Source organism: Peromyscus eremicus, chromosome 8b (assembly GCF_949786415.1).
Source record: "Peromyscus eremicus chromosome 8b, PerEre_H2_v1, whole genome shotgun sequence".
Taxonomy (NCBI): domain Eukaryota; kingdom Metazoa; phylum Chordata; class Mammalia; order Rodentia; family Cricetidae; genus Peromyscus; species Peromyscus eremicus.
Window position 1 is genome coordinate 6,364,435 of NC_081424.1, and position 14,280 is coordinate 6,378,714.

Below are 14,280 nucleotides of genomic sequence, written 5' to 3' on the forward strand. Positions count from 1 at the left end.
ATGTCCAAACCAAGGCAAAGGTTTCGTATATCACGTTTAGGACAGATGGCTGATGGGTAGGAGATAAGTGTGTCCCAGTCATCATTAGCCCACAAATCTCCTCCCAAATAGAAAGGATCCTGGGTGAATCTGGGAACCAGATTTCAAATGAGGCACTATTCTCACACTGCTGCTTCAAGTGTGAACTTCTTTTATTAAAAATACTCAAAGCAAATTCCACTTCATACTAGGAATGGGATACTGAAGTTGTAAAAACAAAACAAAACAACAACAACAAAAAACCCCTGCTATTTAAACAAATAATAGCAATGGACATATGTAGATATAAGCACTCGTTATCTGAGAAATAATCACAGAATCGTTTAAAATGGATGAGCCATTAGAGTACTCATAAAATGTATTTATGGCTAAATATCAACACAAAGTATTTTAGGCCTCTGCTGAGAAAATACAATCATTAGCTAGGAAGGCATTCCTCTGAAGAGAAGCAGAGGGTAGTGACATGCTGGCCAGCAGCACGCCCTGGGGACAGGATGTCTTCTTAAGACCTCAAGTGATGGTAATCTTTCACAGCCAGGCGGCTGTAAACTCCACAGCTATTCTTGAACAATCTATCCAACCAGGGCATCAAATAACAACAACAATAATAATGATGATTGGCTTGTAAAGGTCCTATGGTTCCTAAGCAAAAATTCAATAAGTTATTTAAAAGTTCTCTGCCCCTCTAAGAAACAAGCAAGAACTGCGTGATCTAGCAGACCCCCACTCTGTGCAGAGGATCGTGTACATGCTGAGAGTGCCACGCTCACCTGTAGTTGGGTGTGATGGAGATGTTGAAGCCACCGTAACCATATAAGAAAGCAGGATGTGAGCCATCCAACTTTATGCCCTTTTTATGCACAATAAACATTGGAATCTTTGTGCCATCCTTGCTAGGGTAGAAAACCTATAACAAAGGAAAGCAGAAGCCTTAGTTACAGCATGCTGTGGAAAATACATGCAGGACTTTAAAGGTGAAAGAGAAAACAGTTATTGAATCCTCTGTTTAACGTGTACAGCAGCATGGTGAAAATCTAGTACACTCTACCAAATGGATCCCGTGAGAGTGAGACCATTTTCATTTCACAGAGATAGGTGAGCACAGGAAGCATGGATCTGGAAGCTGGGAGGGGGGTCTGGCCTCTCAACCCATTGCTAGCGAGATGCTCTTGGGAAGGCTGCTCACCTTCCCTTAGCCTGTTTTTAATCATCCACTGTGTCCATAGTGCCCACCTCAGGCCTTCATGGAGCCACAAAAGAGAAGGGGCATTCAGTCCTCTGCTGCTCACCCACTCGGCCCTGGAAAGCCAGACTCTGCCAATCAATTTAATCTAAGGAGACTTCTTGTCTTGAAGACAAATTTCACGTTCAACTTCCTCTCGAAAGGTCAAGACACTCAATATGTCTTCATTTTTCTATGTTCAACGATTGAACAAACGTTAGTGAGAACAAAAAGGATTAGCTTAGAGAGCTGACAGGGACATCATGGAATCCTATTATTCCTGGCTAAACAAAGCCATTTTCTCAGTGTTGGTAATTAAGTCTCATAAACCTTTTCTAAATCTGGTCCATCTAGGGCAAGTTCAGTCAACATTTCCATATTCATTACTTTTGGGATAAAGGATTAAAAGAAAAGGATAAGGAAGGGAACATTAAATGCTACTCAAGCGATAAGCCACAGACGAAGTGATAAGCTACAGGCAGCAGATAAACAGGAACGCTGTAAATAGCTTTTTCTTTGAGCAAACATGGTATTTTTACCCCAGCTGACATTGGGAAGAAGCCTGGCTCAGCTAGGCTGGAAAAATCCGGCTGACCTGGGTCACCCTGGGGGGCACTGAGCATCTAGTGGTTCTCAACCTGTGGCTCTTGACCTCTTTGGGGGCTGCGTATCAGAGAGTCTGCATGTCAGATGTTTACATCACCGTAAGAGTAGCACAATCACAGTCATGAAGTAGCACAGAAATAATTTTACGGTTGGAGATCAGCACAAGATGAGGAACTGTCCTCAAGGGTCGCAGCACTAGGAAGGCTGAGAACCAGATCACCTACGCTTTTGTTTTAGAGTTACCGCATCAGCAGCTTTTTGGGGTATAGCTCTGCAACAGAAAGCTGCCCCAAAGTCCTTGGAAACAGAGGGAGCAGGGAGAGGGGAGTGGGCAGGATGGTGCTTCGCGCACGTGTGTGTGTGTGTGTGTGTGTGTGTGTGTGTGTGTGTGTGTGTGTGTGTGTGTCTGTGTGAGAGAGAGAGAGAGAGAGAGAGAGAGAGAGAGAGAGAGAGAGAGAGAGAGAGAGAGAGAGAGAGAGAGAGAGAGAGAGAGAGAGAGAGAGAGAGAGAGAGAGAGAGAGAGAGAATGAGAATGAGAATGAATTGACATAAGTTAGGGTCATCTGGGAAGAGGAACCTCTGTTGAAACAAACAAAACAAAACCCCACCTCCATCAGACTGCCCTTAGGCAAGTCTATAGGGCATTTTCTTGATTAATGATGGTGTGGGAGGGCCCAGCTCACTGTGGGGGATGCCACTGCTGGGCAGGTAGTTCTGGGTGGTCTAAGAAAGGCTGAGTGAGCCACGAGGAGCCACATGGAGCAAGCTGGTAGGCGGCCCTCCTCCATGGTTCTGCTTTGCTCCTGTCCTGAGCTCCCACGCTGGCTGCTCTCACTGATAAACTCTGTGGAGGCCAGATAAACTCTTCCACTCCCAAGCTGCTTTTGGTCATGGCGTCTTTAGCACAGCAACAGAAAGCAGCCAGGAAAGTGGCAAGCACTCATCAGGTTTAAAAAAAAACTTTTAACTTGTCAATAAAAAAACTTTTGTTTCTGACTGTGGAAAGAAATACTGCTGAGGCATAGGATAATGCTCTGCAGATTTCAAATTGCTCAGAGGGGACAGTTTTGTGTAAAGCCACACTGTATGCAGTGGCTGGAAGCCACTAGTGGTGCCTAACTGTGTGGCAGGACAGTGAACACAGAGGAGGAAACACCTGAGAAGCAATGGCGTCTAAGGAACAGAGGAGGGGCTGTGTCACATCACAGTGGAAACATCTGCAAGCCTTGGTGTTCCCTCCAGCCACGCACAACTGCATGAACTGTCTGTCCCGGCCCGCTCAGCTTCCCTCCCTCAAGCTCTTGGCTGTCACTCAGGCAGGTGGACAGAGGCTCCTCTCTTCAGACCCTCATGTGCTCCCCGCTGTGTGACATTTCAACTCTCCCACCTCCTTTCCTGCTCCATACTGCCATTGCCTAGGGTTGGCCTGCCACCCCCATGTCACGTGGCTCCAGGACCAAGCGTGCTTCTAAGGTGTTATGAAGTGAAGACACTGAACCATGATTTAAGTTGGCGTGGTTCTGATGTTACAATGACGGTATTTTAAGCTGTCTAAAAAACATAGGGCAAGAAACCACCCCGTAAAAAGGCAATTTCAACCTTAAAATACGCACACTGCTCCTCTTCTACCAATCACTGAGCCTACACTAAAGCCTGATCCACCATGTGAGCATTCTGGAAACTGTCATTAAAAGTAGTCAGGGCTGGAGAGATGGCTCAGTGGTTAAGAGCACTGGCTGCTCCTTCAGAGAACCTGGGTTCAATTCCCGGCACCCACATGGCCAGTTCCAGGGCACCTGACAACCTCTTCTGGCCTCTGAGGGCACCACGCACACACAAGGTACAGAGACATACATGCAAGTAAAGCACATACAATAAAAACTAACACACACACACACACACACACACACACACACACACACACACTCACAAGAACAGAGGGAAGGAGGGAGGAAGGGAGGGAGGGAAGGAAGGAAGAGCGGTCCAGGCTTCTTTCCAAGGCCACTTTGCTAGATTAGGAAAAGCCACCGACTCCTTACTTCACAAACACCAGCAAATGCTCTGCATTAAGTCTATGCCGGGGTTATTTTCCTCCTTTCTTGGGTCTAAGCATCTATGAAGAGCCATTTTATGTTTCCAGGGGCGTGGAGCTCCTAGACGGGCAGACTTAGTACACTTTCTGGATACTCGCCTAGGCCACCTGTCACTTTAAAGCTCTTAGACATTCACTCCTTTGTGTGTCTTTAGCGGTCTGCTTCCCTTGCTCTTTTTTGTCCAGTTCAGGATTCCTGGTCAGTCCCGTGACGGTCATGAATTCCTGAAACCCTGTAACTCTAATCTCAATCCATTGGCTTCTTTTCTCCAGTAGCCGGACACCCAGGGAATGACCGTCACTTTATCACAGATTAGCAGCCCCTGAGCTTACCCGGGCCCTGAAACTGCACTGAGGCTGTCTCCACGTGCATTCCTTGCATTTCTTTCCCTATGTCTTCCCTGAATGGCTCCTCACACCCACCCCTACCTAGCACCGTCCAAGTTGATTCTAGAGTAACTGCTTCCAACTGGTTCACTTTCTCTCTTTCCCATCTCCCCACACTGGCACCCCTACTTCCTTTTGTATCTGACCCATCTTTTCAGAGGCCATCTGTTTGGAGTTCACAAAAGACGTTCTCCAACCCCACTTGACCTCTGCAGCCGGGTGGCAAGAAGAATCACCAGGTCCTGGTGGTGTTCCTTACCTTCTCCTCCACTGCTGCCCTCTTCCAACCACCAGTTAAGCTTTGGAACTTTCTCCCTCTCCAGGGCATGTAAACAGACTTACGTGTCTCCAACAAAGCCTGTCTGACCCGGCCTGCTCTTCAAGCTGAATTCACTCCTAAGTGTGATCTATATTCACAGCTTACTCGTCTCCTGCCTCCTGTATTCCTCTGTTCTGTCTCTCCCAGCTCTTTCAAAAGTCACCGATGAGGGCTTTGGTCTTTCCCCTCGGCCTTCTACACAACCTCCATTCACGGCTATATCCTTTCCCATAAGCCTGGAAACATGCCTGCATATACAAAACATCTCTCCTTCCCCTGCACCTGTCCGTTCAGGGTGTCTACTGCGGGCACTGCCCTGTAATGGGATGATAATGCTCTTTCGGAAACCTTTGAGTGGACAGGAAAACCAAGTGTTTATGTGGAGCTCGCAGGTGCCCACTTAAGAGGCAGGAAGAGCCTGTCCTCCGAGACTAACGGCTCTTCATGTGGCTGACGACACTGCTTCCATCTTCCTGCGAGGGCAGCGCGAATGGGCCATCCAACGGGCTCACTTTTATGAGGAGCCTGTGATGGGTACATCTTTGACTTGAGTGGATTATAAGCCCCACCCAAGAGTCTATGGGCTCAGATGTCATTTTGAAGCTCGGTTAGATATCGAGAAAGCAATTTTAGACCTGAGCCTTCATCAAAGATATTGCAAACAGCAAACAATGCCATAGCAATGCAAAGCTAAGCAGTAAGAAAGCCCTTTTTCCTTAATTTTTTTCCCTTCAAAATTTAATTACTTGAAACCCCAAGGGGCTGGAGGAGAGGGCTCTTCCCCTTGTTAGTGTGAAGAAGCAGACAAAAGGCAGGGCTTCTCTTTAGAAAGGCTCAGGACTCTGACAATGCGCAGGACAGCGAGTCTATGTAAAGCTTGCCTGCTGTAAGTGCTCATCATCAATGAGCAGTTGAATGTATCTCCTGTGACCACCCAGCCCAGCCAGACCCAGGACTGAGTACCCAGCCCAGGCAGACCCGGGACGGAGTACCCAGCCCAGACCCAGGACTGAGTACCCAGCCCAGCCAGACCCAGGACTGAGTACCCAGCCCAGCCAGACCCAGGACTGAGTACCCAGCCCAGCCAGATCCAGGACTGAGTACCCAGCCCAGCCAGACCTGGGACTGAGTACCTAGTTTATCCAAACCCAGGACTGAGTACCCAGCCCAGCCAGACCCAGGACTGAGTACCCAGCTCAGCCAGACCCAGGACTGAGTACCTAGTTTATCCAGACCCAGGACTGAGTACCCAGCCCAGCCAGACCCAGGACTGAGTACCTAGTTCCTGCCCTGTTTGCGTTCCTGTCCTGACTTCCTTCGATGATGAACAGCAACGTGGAAGTGTAAGTCGAATAAACCCTTTCCTCCCCAACTTCCTTTTGGTCATGGTGTCTCATCACAGCAAGAGAAACCTTAACTAAGACGCATGTCAAGGAGGGAGTGAAACAACTCCAGCAAGCTGTTCTGTCACCCCCCTACTCCCCATATACACCACAAAACAAAAGCCAACACTAAACTGCCTGCCAGCTGGGCTCTACACGTTCCACAACAGGGTTTCCTTCATTTGTAATTTGGTTAAAATGCACTCTGGCATACTTGGACTTGTGGAACAACACCCTTGTAGTGCTTACCAGGGAGGCCTGCATCTAAGGGGAAGTACCTGACATTCCAAACATTCTCTATACCCCTAGACAAATGTCAGACAATCAGAGTCCTGAACCCTGAATCCATTACCCCAACCTCTGCTATGATAAAAACCCCACCCTGCCTGGACTCCAGACTCTCTGCTCTCAACGCTCCATCAGACAGAGTCTAAGCTCTGAGCTTGAAAATAAAGGCTCTTTGATTTTACATACGAGATTCAGTCTCCGTGGTAGTCTTTTGGGGGTCCCTGAGATCTGGGTATAACACTGTAATCCCAGCTCAGAGAGGAAGATCATCAGTTTAAGACCAGCCTGAGCTACACAGTGAGGTTCTGTTTCAAAGAACAAGGAAGGAAATACAAGAGAAAAGCAAAAGAAAACAGGTAAGAAGATTAACCCGCCCAAGCCACATGTCCTTAAATGATGTGGCCGAGGTCTAAGTAGGCTCTGGCCCCAGACTCCATGTTCTTCAGCTACTATAAACAAGGAATCAGCCAATCCCTGGCCCCTCCTTCAGGGGTGCTCCTGAGACCTCTATGGGGTTCCTTCGATGCCTTTCCCAAATATGTGTGTCTCTTTGCCTCTGCATTTAGCATGGTATTTAGAAGAGTCTGTGCTTAGAACCCATAGGCTAGAGCTGGGTGGTGGTGGTGGCGGCGGCGGCGGCGGCGGCGGCGGCGGCGGCGGCGGCGGCGCACGCCTTTAATCCCAGCACTTGGGAGGCAGAACCAGGCGGATCTCTGTGAGTTTGAGGCCAGCTTGGGCTACAGAGTGAGTTCCAGGAAAGGCTCAAAGCTACACAGAGAAACCCTGTCTTGAAAAACAAAAAACAACAAAAAAAAACCCAAAGGCTAGACAATGCAGAGATGCATATCCCAACTCGGCCCTACATTCAATTAAGCAACATAAGTATTTTAAATGGCCTTTCATTAAAAATCCACACAAATACAGTAGCCTACAGCCTGGCCACAAAATGCTTTGCAGGCTGGAAAATAATAAAATTAGCTTTGGCTGAGGGTTGTAAAGATTATATAAGCCCTTTAAGGTCACCAGTTCCCAGCTTATAACTAATAAAAACGTTTAACATCTGACATTTTCCTTATGTTTAGCTGTTAACCTATTAATTTAGCAATGCCAGGGCAGAGAGCTTTATGGATCTTAAACTGTTTAGCTCTGGTAATTTATTGCAAGAGACTGCACCTGCATCATAAAGCCAACAAGGATACTGAAATTCATTTCAAATCCTCATTAACTGAAAACTATAGCAGAACACTTATTTATTGTATTGGGAAAAAACAATAAATAACCAAAATGCTCTGACTAGAATATTCAATTACAGAACAGAAGGGAACTTTTTGTGGCCGGGAGTTAGTTATTCACTCCTTAAGAGGGCAAACTACTAAAGAGAGTCAGATGTTAGTGAGGAGAAAAGGGAACGAGGTCTGTGCAGTCCACAGCAGCATGGGAGGATTAAATAGGACTACATGAATGGACAGGTCTGCCAAACGTTCTAGAAACACAACCCCAGCACAACGTTAGTCCAACGACCACTATTTTATGTGCACATTCAACATAAAATTCATACTGTCTGTGAGACAGTGAGGAGCCGCTGTGTACAAAACAGAATCTGAAGGGTGTGAATCTGGTGTTGGAAACACTATGATCCTCTGACCTGCATCTCCTGGATGACGCAAACCACCAAAACAGACCCTCCAGGTGAGTCAGAAGAAAGGGGTTCAGGGTGTGAATCTGGTGTTGGAAACACTATGATCCTCTGACCTGCATCTCCTGGATGACGCAAACCACCAAAACAGACCCTCCAGGTGAGTCAGAAGAAAGGGGTCCAGGGTGTGAATCTGGTGTTGGAAACACTATGATCCTCTGAGTCAGAAGAAAGGGGTCTATGGCTACGAGGGATAGTTTCAAGTTACTTAAGGAACAATCCTTAGGAGCCCAAGGGCACCACAGGGCTCTGCAGCCCCCAACTGAGAACCGTGAGCAGGCCGGCCGAGGGGCTGGGTTTGGATGCATGCTGGCAGTGGCAGGCTGCAGGACAGCAGTCAATTAGGAGGGACAGTCCAGAGTTCATTGCAGCTTCAAGGAGGAAACGCACCAGGAAAAGGAAAAGGGGTTGTTGCCGAGGAGGAGGGCAAATCACCAAGTTCAGAATTCCTGCTGGAGAATACAAAAACAAGTTCTTTCTGACTTATTCTAACTGGGCTGTGCAAAGTGTTCCTTTGTATCTGTGCATGGAGATCTCACGGGTGAAACTGTATCCTCACCCTGAGAGCTAGCATGACAGAAAAGGTTTTGCGTATTGCTTTGAAATGTTCCTAAACACAGATAAATATACTTTTAAATCACACTCAGCCTTTTTTATCATCAGTGGTGATCGAGAAAGCGAAAAGCCAAAGATGAATAATGGAATCGTATTCATGGGAGTCTTGAATAGAACATGGGACGCTGCACTGATGATAGATAAACCGCCAGGGTGTGCAGGAAAGCTGCCCGCAGAGCCAGCACACACTGTACAAAATCCCCACTGAACATCACAGAACATTCCTAACAGCACACAAAGCCTGGGCTCTCCACTGGAAGCAAGTGGGCTCCCCAACCCTACCCACAGTGCTGCTTTCATCCCCCCTGCTCCAGGCTGGCCGGGAGAGGAGTAACTGGGGTCCCCATCACTGTTCCGCTGCACAGCATCTGCTACATCAGACCACCCCCTTGAACCCTTCTCCCGGCTTCCACGATGCATGTTCCTGGTATCCTTCATATTGGTGTCCTTTGAGACTGTCCTCTTTTTCCTCCTTAAATACTACTGGAGTTTTCAGCTGTGGCCATGCCAGCCTGCAGGTCCTTGCAGCTCTCTGAGCCCCTGGCAGGTAGATGCCCCGACATGTATCCCACACAGGCCCTTTCAAGTCTTGCTGCTTTGCCAGGACAGACCCAGCCCACGGGGTCTGGCCAGCCCACGGGGTCTGGCCGTGGGCTGCTTTCCTATCAGTGGTTCTGGCTGTATTCTTGCTTCACTGCTGTGTGGGCTGCTCTCCTTTGGAACAACTTCCTAGGTACCGCCTTCCAGAGTGGTCCTAGATGCTCCTCCTCTGGCTTCCTTAGGAACTAACAACCACCCCACATTACACTGCCAGACATGTTTATTTTCCCATTTTCCCTAGTAAACTCCATCTCTCCTGTAGCCTCGGATTGACCCACACTGCCAGATAAAAGGCACAGTGCTTAAAAGAATTATGTTTCAGCAATCCTTCCCTGCTCCTCCGTTCCCGCCCACTCACTCTCATTCTGCAATTCCGGATTACTTACAGCAGGGTGCCAGGATAGCCACCACTATTGGTAGCACCCCTGTATGTGGTGACTTTGGGATCTCATTTAAACCAAAGCCAGGAAAGAGGGAATTTTGCAAGAAACACAAATGCTGCTGAGAATCATAAAGAAAATCTTGCAGTACTTTTCCTGCTTTGGTGCTAAAAGTATGACAAAAATAATTTCTAAAGTCTAGACCTTACAAAAACAATTCTAGAGTAAAACTGTAGCAAATGTTTGTTTTGTTTCTAGTCTGTTCTGAGTGGGCAAGACCAGGAGAACAGAGAGATGGCTTAACAGAAAGGCTGCAGAAAGGGACGGCCTTGTGCTTCTAGGTTTCAAGCGATAAGCGCATTTCACAGACCATCACCTGTCACGGCTGTTCCCATTCAGTCAAACATTTATGCGCATCTGTTCTGTGCTCTGAGCACACAGCAGTGGGCAAAACTGCATTCCGCTGGGAAGAAAGAAATGTGAAAATGTGAAGTCAGCTCACGGTGAGAGGAAAGAAACAATAAAAGCTGACACAGGGAGGGAGGGAGGGCTAGGGAGGGCTCTGTGGTACGCGAAGGTGTCTCCCATATACCGACAAAGTGGATGAATGTCAGGCGAGGGTGACGTGGGGGTGGCATGTGTGTATAAGCAAAACAAGGTGGTCAGTACGGCTGTACTCTAATGGGCAGGAGGGAGAGCCGTGGGAGATGAGGCACAGAGAGGACCAGAGTCAGGCTGTGGGACCTGTGAGCACTACCCAAAGCCAGACAACTGGCAGATGAACACAACTGTAAAAGACAGGCTGGTGGTTAAGAAGTCCCAGCATCCTATGAAACAATGGCAAAGTCATTTTCTCTTCACCCGTGAGCTCAGCATGGGTTGCCCTGTCTGTGGGTACCAAGGCCGGCAGTGAAGACAGCTTGCTACAGGATCAAAGATACCATTAATTACCCACCTATGCAGCCCAATAAAAGTTCTCAATCCTATGGGGCAAAATGTTCACAAGAGGCTGCAGTCCACCCATGTCACCCTAAGGACAGAGCCAGCCAGATGGCTCATGTTCTTCCAACTGATAAAGAACATGTTTAAGGCAGTCTAGTTGTTGAAATAGCCCGCCCTGGTATAAATTAACTCGGCTCTCAGCCTTGCAGCTGGGAAGATCCAGTGGCTGTGGAGGACACAGTGGTCATTGTGAGTGCCACTGCTCTTCAGAAAGACCCCAAAGGCGGGAGAGACAAGGAGCAGGGAGAGGGGGGAGGAGGGCCAGGGAGCCAGAGGGACAGGACCAGTCACTGTGTCTCCTGTCTGCCCCTGCTCCTCAGTCTGCCCTCCTCTCACAGACCCAACGCTGGGCCCAACCTAGGGTTCCAGGATCCACAAGGTCCAGAGACAAATGCTGGCAGACAAAGAGCCCCAGGAAGCATGCCCGTAGGAAACCACATGAGGTAGGAAACACTCCTTAGTAAAAACAGTGTGCTTAGGTCACACAAACCCATGATTTGGAGTGTGCAGTGTGCTTAGGTCACACAAACCCATGATTTGGAGTGTGCAGTGTGCTTAGGTCATACAAACCCATGATTTGGAGTGTGCAGTGTGCTTAGGTCACACAAACCCATGATTTGGAGTGTGCAGTGTGCTTAGGTCACACAAACCCATGATTTGGAATGTGCAGTGTGCTTAGGTCATACAAACCCATGATTTGGAGTGTGCAGTGTGCTTAGGTCACACAAACCCATGATTTGGAGTGTGTCAGAGAAAGTAAGAAATAAGGTCCACAGAGAAAAAAAGGAAAAAAAAAAATACTTCTTTAAAAAAGTTTTTTTTGTTTTTTTGTTTTTTTTGTTTTATTTTTTTTTTTGGTTTTTCAAGACAGGGTTTCTCTGTGTAGCTTTGTGCCTCTCCTGGAACTCACTTGGTAGCCCAGGCTGGCCTCGAACTCACAGAGATCCGCCTGGCTCTGCCTCCTGAGTGCTGGGATTAAAGGCGTGCGCCACCACCGCCCAGCTAAAAAAGATATTTTTAAAGAAAGTGCTTGGAAAATGAACACATTGTAGTTGGAAGTTTTCCTGTGTCCCGCCTGGTCCTCGGTCAGGACAAATCTCTCTCACCCGCCGGTCCCGCAGCCACTCGGACCCAAATAAACACACACAAGCTTACATTATTTTTAAACTATGGCCATGGCAGTCTTCTTTCTAGCTGGCTCTTATATCTTAAATTAACCCATTTCTATAAATCTATAAGTTGCTACGTGGCCATGGCTTACCAGTATGCTGGCATGTTGTTCCTCTGGTGGCGGCTGGCGTCTCTCTGCTCTTTTCTTCTCTCCTCTCTCCCCAGTTAGAATGTCTCTCCTAACCTTATTCTGCCTCACCATTGGCCAAACAGCTTTATTTATCAACCAATCAGAGCAACACATTCACAGCATATAGAACGACATCACCCATCAAAACATATAATAACAAAATGGATTTTTTTCTTGATAGGATTTTAGGTAAAAGAATGAAAGAGTTCTGAGGTGACCCCCACATCCTACTGAAGGTGTCTTGATTCCTGGGCTCCACCCCACTCTGCCCAGCAAAGGACCAGCTCTCACACCCTGCCTATTCTCAAGGTCTGCCCTATGATATGGTGGTATGCTGGATGTGACATGTGGCTGATGTCACTTCTAGACAAAAGAACTGAAAGCCACTGTGGAGGCCAAATCCTGTGCCACGGGGAGAAGCAGTGCTTGGGTGGGAAGGCTCTGCAGACAGGTGCTAGTGTGAGGCTTGTAGAACAGAGCCTAAGACGATAGCTGATAAAAGGATGCACACACTCGAGCAAGTGTGGGTCCTTAGCCAAGTGTACTTGCTTAAGATACACAAGGCCCCGGGTTCAATGCCCAGCGCTGACAAAATAAGTAAGTAAGTAATTAAGTAAATAATTGATCTCTGGCTTTAAGGCCCTGACATTCTGGAGTGGCTTGTTAATTAGCAATGAATAAGTAGTTTTGGTTGGAATCTAACTTTCCTTAACTCTGAGCTCAGACCACCAGGTACTGGAAATCTCACCTGTAAAGTAAGTTTTATAAGAAGAAAAAACTTATCTTATTGATAATTTTTCTTGGCATATCTACGCACATTATTCTTCAGGAACAAATGGCAAATTTGAAGATAATCCGGAGAAGTAAGAGAGTATGACAACCAGGAAGCTGCTGCAGGCCACGGCTGGTCAAAGTCAGATGCGTTCAATAAACCCCCAAGGGAGTTTTTCTTTAAAACCATTAAGCGTTTCCTCTTGCAGGATCATAGGACCACCCACCCATCGGGAGCCAATGCTGCAAGCTCCACTAAATCCTCCTCTCTTTCTGCAGCATGACACCCACACTGTCGAGAGCTGCTCTTGCTACGATCAAATCTAGAAATGCTTCTTTCCTCCTTACTCCATCAGCACAGAGCGCCATCTGCCATCTTCCTCCTTATCCATCAGCCAACAGCACACAGCACAGTCTGCCATCTTTCTTCTGCCTCTTCATCCACCACATCTGCATTTTCCTTCCCTTCCTTACTCATTTCTCTCCTTCTTTGGCTTTTCCTTGTCCAACCAACCCTCAGAAGAGTGTCTTAGTTACTTTTCTATTGCCCTGACAAAACACCATGACTAAGGCAACATAAAAGAAACTGCTTAATTCGGGGCTCATGGTTGCAGAGGGTTAACGTTCGCGACCACCACAGTGGGGAGCACGGCAGCAGGCAGGCATGGTGCTGGAGCAGAAGCTGCACAACAACCACGAGGCAGAGAGTTAAGTGGGAATGGCGTGAACTTTTGAAACCTCAAAGCCTATCCTTGGGGACACACCTCCTCCAACAATGCCACACCCCTAATCCCTCCCAAACAGGTCCACCAACTGTGAGGACCAAGCTTTCCAAATATGTATGAGCCTATGGGGCCCATTCTCATTCAAACTGCCATAGGTATCCATCCTCCTTAGGGCTCAGTCCTGAGGCTTCGGTGTGCCTTACAATCTTCTCTACCATGTGATTGTGTCTTGTCCCTATATTTAAATAACACAACGAAAATCCCCACATTTTAAACTCTAATTCAGATCTTTCTTGTGAGTGTAAGATTCAAAGCACTCAATATATCTATATATATATCTATCTACATAGATATATATATATATATATATATATATAATCACTTTATGACAGTTGATAATGTTCCAAAACAACATACTGAAAATAATGTTCCTTCCAAAGCCATCCTATCCAACCTACTGCCTACACGTTGATAAACGGTACCAGCTTCTCAGACGTGGAATCAGAGTCATCTTTGCTATGCCCCTTCCCTCACCGTTCCAGTGTCCACAGTCTGCACTCTCCCCCAGGCAGTCTCCTCTATTAGCAAGCCTACTGCTGTAGATGTCTGTTTCCGCATCAGCACCATTAATTTGTTTTCCACAAAATGGAAAAGGACTTCCTTTCATCAGAACCATGCCACTCTCAAGTATAAGACTTCAAAGTGACTCCTACTATACTTGGAATAAATGTGAAATCTGAATACAATGCCTACATCCATTATCTAGTTCCTGCTCCCTTACTGGACCCAGTCTTACCTCAGGTTCCCTTTGTAGGCAACTACTTGATTTCCAAAGTCTTTGCTTTAGCATTCTAAG

At 47.2% G+C, this 14,280-nt stretch overlaps 1 protein-coding gene across 1 annotated transcript in view; it reads right to left on the reverse strand.

Annotated features, from left to right (window-relative positions):
* The window catches only part of Prep (prolyl endopeptidase), a 109,450-nt gene that overhangs the window by 9,526 nt on the left and 85,644 nt on the right, over positions 1-14,280 (reverse strand). The window contains exon 11 of the mRNA XM_059272440.1: positions 810-946. Within this exon, the coding sequence (XP_059128423.1) occupies positions 810-946 (137 nt within the window). The remainder of the gene's footprint in view (positions 1-809; positions 947-14,280) is intronic.